The following is a 12,570-nucleotide window of genomic DNA, read 5'->3' on the forward strand; positions in this document are numbered from 1 at the left end:
AAGACACCTCCTTAGCTTGTATTCCAATAGCCTTGAAGACTTAGAGTGACTGAGTGCCCACACACTCTCCTGTTTTCATGAGATCTTCATGCTAGCAGGGCTTTTAATTGCCATCATGGCACCTGACTATAGCAGAGATGTCTGGTTTTCCCCAATATAAGGTTTGTACTTTGTCCATGCTAATATAATATTAGATTATGGCCACCAAGTATAAAGAATACATTTCCCAGGCCCAGTTGCAGATGAGTGAGGCTAAGCGACCAAGTTCTGGCCAATAGGATATAAATGGAAGAGGTGAGTGCCACTTCTCCAGGTTTTTTCCTTAGTGGGAATCGTTGGATCTCCAGCTGGCCCTTTCTCCCTTCCTATTGGTTGAAATGAAGACCAAGGCAGCAGTTTAATGGCTATGGAATCATTCTTTGAGGGTCACAGAAAAAAGAGAGAATTAGCCTGAATCCTTGATGATTTTGTAGCCAACATCTTACATGTATATGAGAAAGAAATAAATGTCCAGCTTTTAAAATCTATAATCATTTGGAGTTTCTCTATTATAATAGCCAAACCATAGGCATTTCCCCCACAAAGTTCCAGTTAGGTAGGCAGGAAAAATATCAGTAATTTTATCTCACAAAAGAGAAGACTAGACTCAGACAAAATAAGTAGAAGCACTGAGTTTAAGATCTGGGACTCCCGGGCACCAATCTAGAGCCCTTTCCTCACAAAGCTCTGCAGTGAATTTGTTCCGTAGCTTCAACTTTAGGCAATGATTTTTTGTTCACTCTGTCTTGGTATGGAATTATGACTTTTTCATAGCAGAAATAAAAATCATAAGCTTTGGTTATCTTTGATTTGGTCTTCGTTGAGTCTGGAGGCCACAAGTTTCAACATAAAGAACCTTGAGAACACACAAGATTCCTTTACTGCCAATATGAAAAGCAGCATTCACAATCAGCCAAGACTTAAGCAGATAAGGAAGAATTTCAGAGAACAGCTACATAAGAGTTGCCATAATATTTAATTTAAATTTATTTATTTTGTCTTCTCATTATAAACTGTTCAAAATTCTGCTCACTGACAATGTTGAGAGCTTTAACAGTTACAAAGATTTTTGACTCACAACCTTGAAGTAATAAGTGTTTATATATATAAACATATATATACACATACATGTATATATAATTTATTTTTGTAAGAAAAAATAAAGTATATATATACATATATACTCAAAGTTGTAAGCTCTTTGCTGTCCAATATTGACTTTACTTGCTAATATTTTGATCATTAACTTACTTTCCATGACCTCACTAATTGAATTTTGGTGAACTAGCATAAAAGCCTACACAGACTTCTAGAATTAAAAACATTGCAAAAGGCATTTTTCCTTGTGGAAAGTCATGGGTAAAATCAATAAGTAAATAAGCAACTCTAAACATACTAACTTTACAACATGATGTAAAATCTTGATGTTCCTCAACAATATCAAAGTCATGAGGGGATTCAGGGAAGGAAGTGGTGATAAGGCATATGTGGGAGTCAGAAGTGAAAAACCTGAGGTAGAAATTTCTGTGAGGCTCCTCTGTGGAGGGGATGGAGGACACCTGCAGTATCACTACAGAAGTCACTGTCCCCTTGAAAAGAAGACTTTGCCCCTGAGAAATCTCACCAGGGCACACTTCATGTCCTTGTTTCGCAGGCTGTAAATGAAGGGGTTCAGCAGGGGAGTTACCACTGTGTACATGACAGCAGCTGCTGTGTCCTCTTCTATGGAGTTGGAGGAAGATGATGAGGGGCACAGATAAGCCCTGATCACTGTCCCAAAGAACAGGGCAACAACTGCAAGGTGTGACCCACAGGTAGAGAAGGCCTTGCGCCTTCCCTGGGCAGAGGGGACTCTGAGGATGGCTGAAACAATGTAGATATAAGAGACCAGGATGAGCACAAAGGGGATTAAAATGACTGCTCCTCCCAAGAAGAGGAGTACAAGCTCATTGACCTGAGTGTCAGAGCAAGACACCTTCATCAGGGGTCCCAGATCACAGAAGAAGTCAGGAATGATCTTCTTAGAGCAAAAAGAAAGTCGGAAGATGAGGAAAGTGTGGGTCATGGCAACAAGACTCGTCAGGATCCAGCAGGCAGTAACCAGGAAGGTGCAACGCCGGTGGCTCATGACCATCTTGTAGTGGAGAGGGTGGCAGATGGCCACATAGCGGTCATAGGCCATTGTGGCCAGGAGAAAGATGTCCATGTCCCCAAAAGTCAAAAAGAAGTAGAGCTGAACTAAGCATCCTGTGTAGGAGATGGACCTACTCTGAGTCTGGAGGTTCACCAAGGCCTTGGGCACAGTAGTGGAAGTGAAGAGGATGTCTGCACAGGACAGGCTGGCAAGGAAGAAGTACATAGGTGTGTGGAGATGTGCATCAGTACCAATGGCCAGGACAATGAGCAGGTTCCCAACCACAGTGACCACATACATCCACAGGAACAGCAGGAAGAGGAAGTGCTGCTGCTCTGGCCGCTCTGAGAGTCCCCAGAGGAGGAACTCAAAGATGCTGGTCTGGTTCCCTCCTGCCATGATCCTGGAAGTCCGAGAAAGACACCTCCAGTGAGACCCATTAAAACTCTCCAAACATACTTTACTCTGGATGGTTGATGAATGTACCATTCTCTGAACTCTAGAGAAAAAAGAATAACCTTAGCGTATTTGTACTGATCACATACTATGTGTGCTGTGTATTTTTATTAAAACTTACTAATGGGCTAGGAAGTGTAAGAGATACAGTTTAAGAGAATTAAAGATTTCTTTCTTGGTTTATTTCTCTACACTCTTTTCCATCCCAGATTTCTTTAGTTGTAATTGCTATTTCTTCAGCTGTATTCTCAGGGGTGTCAAGAAGTTTTCATTCATTCATTGACTCATTCATTCATTCAACAGAGACTAAGCACGAGCTCTGGACCTGGTGGAGTACCACATAGATAGGACACTGATAATCCTTACCTCCTGAGAATTTTCAATCTAATGGGACAGACAACTACCTATGTTAAAATCCCATAGTATTTTGATTCAGGGTTCTCTACCCATTCAACTGACAACAAAACTCTCTCAGACCCCAGACTACCTGTTCCACCCCATCATGCCCCAAAGTCAGTATTCTGAAGATCGTTTCATATTATCCATTCCTCAAGAAATCAATTGAACAATCAGTTATTGAATAAAGATATGTTCAGATAACTCTTCTTCAGTTATCTGTAACAACAAAGAAGGAATCATCATCTCTAATCTCCAAAATCTCCAAAATTGGTTGGATGTACACACACGCGCGCGTGCACACACACACACACACACACACACACACACACTCATTGAGACAAAGTAGACTGTGGCAGCAAAGGAATATAGTTCAGGATCTTGCCAGATGGATGTGCGCAGCATATTGAGGCAAACTCTTGAATAAAAGCCAGGCAGGAGGAAGCCCTAGACAAGTTCAGAGAAGGGAAACAGGGGCTTTGAGTGTGAGATGGAGGAGGGATTGTAGGCTGAGTTAATGCCAGAAAGAGAACTAAAAGTTAAATTTAGGAGTGTTTGACATGGAAAGTAAAGAAACTGAAACTTTATTCTGTATGTTATAAGGACCACAAAAGCTATTTGAGCAGTTAGAGGTATCAGAGCTTGAGTAGGCTCAATAGTACAAGAAAATTCCCATGTGTGGAGCCAACTGAGGGTTAGTCACAGAGTCAGTCAGTCAGATGGAGAAAAAGAATCACCTTTGTTACTGAAAAAGACTAGGTTGGAGAATTTATATTAGCTGTATTCACTAAATGAGCTTTGTAATACTCCTCCAAAATTAAATCTATTTTCCCTTTCACAGGCTCAGTGGGACAACATGGGCCTCTCCAGAGGGGAACAGCCTGCCTTCATAAAACATACAATGTGGAAGAACTGAGCAAAGTTTTTCCTGAAACTGATCAGATTCCTGATGAGCACAGAGAAGCTGAGGGCCAAAATTGAGCAATCAGAAAAGTCCCTCCGGGTATAAGGAGAACAGAGGGTCAGGGCTATTAGTCTGGTAAGAAAGACAATCAGCTTAAATAAACTTCTGTCATCCAAGGCAGATCAAGTGATTAAAAGTGAACAAGAATAGGGGTGCCTGGCTGGCTCAGTCAGTAGAGCATGTGAGTATCTCAGGGTCATGAGTTCAAGCCACATGTTGGAGGTAGAGTTAGTTTACTCAAAAAAAAAAATCCTTAAAAACACTTTAAAAAGTAAGAATAGATAATATGAAACAAAAATAATAAGATATGTGTGTGAATATACGTGTATAAATATATGTATGAATATATGAATATGTATACATACATATGTATGTATAATATATATTACTGTGTTCCCATAATAGTAATAAATACTTACTTTCAAGTTCCTGCAGAGCACATTACAAAAAAAAAAATACATAAGACCACAGAGACAATTTTTTAAAATCCCCCAAAGCAGTAATAATTCAACTAATGATCTCTGACCAAATTACAGTAGAAGTAGACATTAATAACAAAGCCAAAAAACAAAAATGGCCTTTCAATCTGGAAAGAAATGTTTCAAATATCTCTATTAAGTAACTCTCAGGTCCAAAGGAGAAATAAAAATCTAAATTTCAGAATATTCAGAAAATAATAATAGTCATTTATGTACCAGAGTCTATGGACTATTGTTAACATAGTAATTAAAGGAAAATTCATTGCCTTAAATACTTACATGAATAATAGTAAATAATACATGAGTTAAGCATCTGACACAAAATGAGTAACAAAAATAAACTGAACTGGAAAAAATTAAACCAAAAGTAGAGTTCAAAATCAGAAAACAAATAAAGTGAAAACAAAACAATTCTTTGGTCTTTTTCAGCAAATGGTGCTGGGACAATGGGGTCTCCATCTACAAAAGAATGAATGGGACCCTTACCTTAGATCATACAAAATTAACTCAAAATGGGTCAGAGACCTAACTGTAAGAGTTAAAACTATAGCAATCTTAGAAGAAAATATACGCATAAATATTCATGACTTTAGATTAGGCAATAGTTTCTGAGATATGCCTGACACCAAAACTCACTCAAACAGCACTCCTCATCCCCATTGAGGATGGGGAGAAATTGGAACCCTTACACACTGCTAGTGGGGATGTAAAATGTTTCTGTGTCTTTGGAAAACATTCTGACAGTTTCTCAAAAGGCTAAACATAGAATTACCCATACGAATAATCCAGCAATTCCACTCCTAGGTATACCTAAAAGAAATGAAAACATATATCCACACAAAAACTTGTATATAAATGTTCATAGCAGCATTATTCATACAGACAAAAACTAAAAATAATCCACACGTCCATCAACCTGTGAATGGATAAATAAAATATAGCATATCCATAAAATGAAATAATGTTTGGCAATAAAAAGAAACAAAGTACATGTACATGCTTATACATATGAGCAGACCTTGAAAACATTATGTTAAATGAAAGAAGCCAGACATAGAGAACGACGTATTATATAATTCAGTTTATATGAAATTTCCCAAATAGGTAAATCTATATAGAGAGAAAGTAGATTAGTGGCTGCCTAAGGCCTGGAGGGATAGATGAGTGAGGGTGATAGCTAATGATTATAGGGTTCCTTTTGGGGTGATAAAAATGTTGTAAACTGGGGCACCTGGGTGGTTAGGATGGTTGGGTGTCTGCCTTTGGCTCAGGTCATGATCCCAGGGTCCTGGGATTGAGGTCTGCATAGGGCTCCCTGCTCAGTAGGAAGCCTACTTCTCCCTCTCCCACTCCCCCTGCTTGTGTTCCCTCTCTCGCTGTGTCTCTCTCTGTCATATAAATAAATTAAATTAAATTAAATTAAAATGTTGCAAACTTATTGTGGTGGTTGTAACAAAATTCAGTGAATATAGAAAATAATAAAAGCCATTGAACTGTACACTTTGGATGTATTGTATGGTATATGAATTGTATATACTGAAAAAAAAAACAATGTAATGGATAAATCATTTGCTAATCTAATCAAGCAAAAATAAAGGGGGGTCAGAGAGAGAAACACACAAATAAACAGAATAAGAAATGACAGAGAGGGACATAAATTGAAAAAAAGTTATCTAAAATCATAAGACTACTTAGCTAGAGTCGATGCAAAGAAATGTGTAGTTCTAAGGTGAAATGAATAATCTTTGGACAATGCAAGCTACCAAGAATAACACTGGTAGAGATGGATAAAGGATAAGCCACATCAACAAAGAAAAATAAATGTTGTGTTAATCATTTTTCTCTTGGTAATACTGTGGTAGAAACTATCCTCAAATCACAATGGCTTACAAAAAACAAAGGTTTATTTCCTCACTTACATTACATGTCTACAGCAAGGTGTATATAGTTCTGCTTAGCATGGACTCATGCATCTTCTTTATTCTGGGATCCAGTCTGAAGAAACAGCCCTTATTTGTGACATGCCATTCTTAAGGGAAAAGAGAAAAGAGCAAGAGATTTTAAAAATGCACAATGGTAAATTACAGCTTTTGCTTGGAATGGGTACACATCATGTCCACTCAACTTCACTGTTAAAACAAGTATCATGGCCAACCAGACATCAGGGGGGCACATAACTATAACCTTCCATAGGGAGGTAGTTGCAAGTGACATGGCAAATAGTGAAGGGGGGCAGGTATACAGTTGACCTTTGAACAACCCGGGTTTGAACTGCACAAATCCAATAACACACAGATTTTTTTTTATAGCACAGTACTGTAAATGTGTTTTCCTTATGATTTTCTTTTCTTCTTTTGTTTAAGATTTATTTATTTATTTATTTTGAAAGAAAGAGAGAGAGAGCAGGGGGAGGAGAAGAGGGAGAGAATCTTAAGCAGACTCTCCGTTGCATACAGAGCCCCATGCAGGACTCGATCTCACCACCCTGAGACCATGACCTGAGCCTAAATCAAGAGTCAGACACTTAACCAACTGAGCCACCCAGGTGCCCCCCTTATGATTTTCTTAATAACATTTTCTTTTCTCTAGCTTATTTTATTGTAAGAATACAACATGTAATACATATAACATACAAAATATGTGTTAATTGAATGTTTATGTTATGAGTCAGGCTTCTGGTCAACACTTTTGGGAGAGTCAAAAGTTATATACGGATTTTTCTCATTTGTGTTGGGGGGGATCTGCTCCTCTAGCCCATTGTTCAAGGGTCAACTGTAATCCTCCTGCAGGGATGGTGGAAAACAACCAACAACAAAAACACAACTTAGCATATTTGTCAAAGACCTGCTCCCTAAAGAAGTGCCAAGATCATCTAGTTTAATAAGAAATCCCATCAAAACTTTAAGTGGTAGACAATCTCTTTTTCTAGTCAGAATATAGAAAGAGAAGGCTAACTTCCAAAATCTTTTTCTAAAGAAGGTATAATGCTGATTTTAAAACCTGATAAGTATTGTACAAAAAGAGATTTCTGGAGAACACAATAAAATCAACAGAGAAACCACAAGACTATTGAGAACAGTAACATGTTGTAGAATCAACATACACAAATCAGTCATATTCATATATAAAAACAACATTCAGTTAGATGTCACAAAAGAGAAGAACCCATTTACAATAGCAACCAAAAAAAGACAAAATACCTGGGGGAAAAACACTTAAAAAGATTTATTTAGATTTAGATTTATCTGAGGAGTGCTTGAAAACCCTGAGTAAAGCATTGATTCAGGTAAGGATAAAGAGGATAAGCAATTCAGGAAATGGTTGATGGGGAGCTGAATATTTGTATGATGCCAAATTAATACCACATAGACTCCTTCCTGGTTACAAGTGGGACACAGAGACTTTACAATGGAGGAACGAGGTTATTATTTCAGAAATCCAGGGGTGAATTTTACCATTGGTCAAATATGGCATAAGCTGTAACATGATGTGTTTTAGCCAAAAATGTTTAACTTAAATGTTATCAAACTGCTAGCAATAACTGTCAGTTATGGGAATACCAGATCCCAAGGATCAAGCTAGTCCTAGAGGAAACAATCACATTAAGTCCTAAAGGTGGAACACCACAGGAATGCTTCCTAAGTTTTTATGTGCATATGAGTCACCAGGGACATGCAAGTCAAAGCAGATTTGCATTTCAGTGGGTTTGGCATAGGGCCTGCATTTCTAACAAGCTCCAAGTGATGTTGCTGCCCCTGTCAGTGAACTTAACTTTGAAAAAGAGGAGACTGGGGCAATCTCCTCAGTCAATCACCTTGTGAAAAAAATGAATTGTTAAAGACAAAAAATCTGTAACAAGATTCATAACAACCAGATACAATGCACGGTCCATGATCAAATTCTTATTTTGACAAACCAACTGAAAGGACACTTTTGGGGATAAGTGGAGAAATTTACACATAAACTAGGAATGGATAATAATAAGGAATGACTGTTAATTGGGCTGAAAATGTTATTTAAGTCATGCGGGAAAAGATTTTTCAAGATATATGGTGAATATTTAGGAATATAATATGATATCTATAATTTAAAATACTTCAGCAGAAGAATGTGAATTTTTATATGTGAATTTATAATCTACATGGCTTGCAAATAATACTAATGAGGAAACTGCAGAAAAGATCATCCATTTTGAAAATACAAATGAGATTTTCTTAATAAATTAAAATGAAAGGGACAGAGATAAAAATAATGAGAAAAGAAATATAGTTAGAGGAAACAGAGAACCAAGATCCAATTCAAGAATCTGAGAACCCCCCCCACAAAAATAAAACATGTGAGTCTGATGCAAATTGTATTAAATTGAAAAGAGTCCTGAATTTGAAAATCTAAATGGCTCTCTAAATTCTCCACATAATTACTGAAGGATAAATGACCCATAAATTGTCATATACCGGAATGTTTAAACTTCAAAAATAAACATTTATCAAACAATTTTAAATAGTAATCAACACATATTGAGAGCTTACCCTGTAGAGCATGTTCCAAAGTTTTCTATTATCTTACTTAACCTTCAAATCACATTACAAAGTAGAAACTCTTAACACCATTTACAGATAAGGAGATCGGTGTTCAGAAAAATTAAGTAACAGTAAGTTGTCTAGTTCACGTAGTTTTTAAGTGACAGAATCAAGACTCAAGCCCAAATCCCTCAAAATCTAAAATGTCAGTTCTTACCTTTGACCACATCAAGTTGCTCCCTCTCATCTCTTGGGTAAGCTCAAAGCTTTTTCTTCCCCCTGCAAAGAGGAGCTCTGCCATAAGGCACTCCTTCAGTCCACAAATAATACTGAGTGTGAAGTAAGTGCCAGGGTGATGTAAGCACCTGAGGATTCAGAAAGATGATATGAAGAAGGCAGGATAGAAGAAGATATATACAATAGATTTTCTCCATTCCGACAAAGACAGGACAGAAGTAGAAATAAGAAAAAAATCACAGGCATAACAACAAAATCCATGAGATACTTAGGCCTAAGTGCCACAAATAAGGAAGAATACTATAAACTTGGATCAAAGAAAATCAATCAAGATACAAAAAATGGAAAGACATACCATGTTCTTAGCTGGGAAGAATTTAATAACATTCAAAATTCTAATCCTTCCCAAATTAAAATACAAATATAATACAATTCCAATTTAATTACTGAGTCTTTTTAACTTTTACCTCTCCACGTAAATTTCTTTTCCCCAGAGAATCCTTTCTTGACATCTTTATTTTAAAAAGCCACTCTCACGCTCCATCGTGTACTCTCCATCATGTTGTTTTGCTCATTAATTTCATGGTACACTATACATGCTAAGATTATATTGTTCATATGCTCACTGTTTCATGGTCTTTTTTCCCCCGCCATGAAATTTCCTTGTCTGGCTTATTCATAACTGTATCTTCATTGCCTCAAAAAGGGGTGGATGCAGGCTAAAAATTCAATATGCACTTGCAACCTGTTGTAACAGAGGGTCATGTAGGATGTCACACAGCATGACAAAGGGATATTTAATTCACCATTGTTGGTAAGGGAGGGCTTCCTAGAGGAAGACATCTGAGTTGAGGCAAGAGAAAGCATGGTATTCTCAGTGCATGGGAAGTGGCAGAGACTGGCTGGCAAGAGATGGGGAACACTTGCTGGATGTTCCAGTATTAACCTCCCTAGCACCTAAGATAATGCCTGGCACTAAAGAGATGTTCATAAACACACAATGCCTGGGTGAATGCACTCACTGGAAGATGTGTAATTCTGTTCCTCCATTTTACCTCCAGAAGACTGAGGCTCACATTGTGAGGAGAAACAAAAAGGTAGTTTTCCTGAATTCCTGTGTAGGTGGAGGGCGGGGTTCTATCCACTGACCTATCTTTAAGAAGTCCAGAACCTTGTATTGTCTGCAACTGGGAGCAATGACCAGCTATAGGCTTGTCTTGATATAGAGGAAGAAAGGAGTAGAAATTCTCTATTCCTACCCCAACCTGGGACCACTTACTGCCAAGGATCAGTCCCATAGGAAGGAATTCTCAGTCAGAACACAGACTCTCTCTTTGATGATACCCAACTTTCTGAGTCTCCCCATGGGGGCTAGAGTTTGAAATCCACAGCCATCCTAAAAGATTCACCCTGGGGTTTTCTTGTGCATGAAAGGAAACACTTCTCCCGCCAGTCCCTTTTCCCTGCCCAGGGGTGCTGGCCCTAAACCCTCCTGCTGTCCTTGTTTGTGAATGCACTAGCCTGCAGGGATCCTCTGTTGTCTGCTCTCCCCATCACCCATTTTCTGTCACCTCATTTGGTGACTTTCATAAACTTCCTTGGGAATCTCTTGTCTTCTGGTGGAAAAGACTTAATGTCATCCTTCCTTTCAAATAATGCAAGTGTCAAGATTTTCTTATACTTTCATTATCAAAGTATTTAGGTCTATTCTTCCCTACCTGGTTCCCACCCTTTAGAGATGGTGAGCCTGCCTTATTTATCCTCATACTTCTCATTGCACCTAGGACATACTTGGTCTGTTTGTCATTGTTCAAACATATACTGGAGCTTGTTCCATTCCAGCTGTGAAGCTTACCTTCCTGCCTGTGTCCATCGCAGCCTCCATCAGCAATGACCCACTGCCTCTTCTTCCATCCTCTACATCATTGGAAATTAACATGAAAACTCAGAGGCTGTCACTGTGTGGAGGAGAGAACATAAAAAGAGGCTCATGTCCAGGTTGCCTGCCTGTGCTGCAGCCAGCCTTTCCTACACCCTAGTTGTAGTAGGGCTGCACACAGGAGTGTGTTTGGTCATATCAGGACCACTGGTGTAATTCTAGGGTTCTCAGCTCTGGGCCATAAGGGGACTTGTGCTATTTATTTCTTTCTTAGATAGCGTCAGTATGAGTGCTTCAGGTGTCTTGAGGGAGTTTGAAACTCAGTAATTGTCCCACACCCTTTATATCCCCTCAGGAGCAGTTTCTGGGAAGGGGAAGGATGTGGTCCAGCAGTGTTGGGATTTCCTCCAAGAAAAGTTATTAACTGCCTGTCTCTTGGGCTGAACTAGAGAGTCATGGTCATTATTAGATTTTTTTTCTCAATTTTTATGAGAAGGTCACTATAAGCTTGGAGAAGGGATGAGAGAGGAACAAATATTGGAACACAGTAGAAGACTCTGAGGACTAAGTGGTTTCAGGAGCAGTGGGTTCCAGAAAACTCAGCTCTGGACCTTCTCGCTGCTCCATCACAGATCCCTGATGACCACCACCTCCTGGATCACAAGCAGTTGCCCTCCCCCAGAGAGGGTCCAGCACTGGTCCTCTGAGTATGCATGTGATCAGAGCCTAGAGCCAGCACAGCTCCACCCCACCAGCATCCCTGTAGCCAGTGCTTTCCTTGCCCTCCCTCCGGAAAACACTAAATAGAAAAGCTCAATCTTAGAACATGCATGAAATTTCCTTAGAACTGCTAACCCATGACACTAAGGAAACTAAATAAATAACTAGAGTATATGTGTTTACAGTCTCTTTTTAAATTTAGTATGAAGATATTTAGTTAAAATACTGTGTCCAAGAATTACTTAGGCTACTTTTTCTGTCCCCTTTCAGTGTAGTTATGTTAATTATTTCAAATACAGTCAGAGTGGGGTGCAAATAATTTTACCAGATTATAAAACACCCCATAGGAGTATATATAAATAGAAGTAGCTACAAATATAGTACAATTATAGGTATAGATATGAAATAAAAAATAGGATAAAACCAACCCAAACAGAATGAAAGCAGAAACAAATAAACCCATTTCAAATGAATATTAAAACCATATCAAAAACAGGAGAAAAACTAAGCCAAGTAGTTCTTCAACATAGTATTTGACTTTGTGCCCTCAGGTTTTACATTTAACTGCAAAAATTATATTTTTTTCTTGTTCATGTTTTCTACAGTGGCATGAGTTATCAATTCTGAAACTACTTTATGTATATTCTACAATTGTGGATAATAAGATCCAAGTTTCTTACTGTTGCAAGAGGGAATTTCAAATATGGAAAGAGGAAGGGCTAGAATGACTCCTGTGTGCTGAACTA

The 12,570-nt window shown here is 38.4% G+C and overlaps 1 protein-coding gene across 1 annotated transcript; it reads right to left on the reverse strand.

Moving 5' to 3' along the window:
• Window positions 1-1,618: 1,618 nt before the first annotated feature.
• On the reverse strand, window positions 1,619-2,572 carry LOC308357541 (olfactory receptor 1P1; the record flags this gene model as incomplete). The annotated part of the gene is made up of 1 exon (XM_080827151.1): window positions 1,619-2,572. The coding sequence occupies one exon, from the start codon at window positions 2,570-2,572 to the stop codon at window positions 1,619-1,621; it is 954 nt and encodes a 317-aa protein (XP_080683277.1).
• Window positions 2,573-12,570: the final 9,998 nt, after the last annotated feature.

This window comes from Martes martes (assembly GCF_963455335.1).
Source record: "Martes martes genome assembly, chromosome: 16".
Taxonomy (NCBI): domain Eukaryota; kingdom Metazoa; phylum Chordata; class Mammalia; order Carnivora; family Mustelidae; genus Martes; species Martes martes.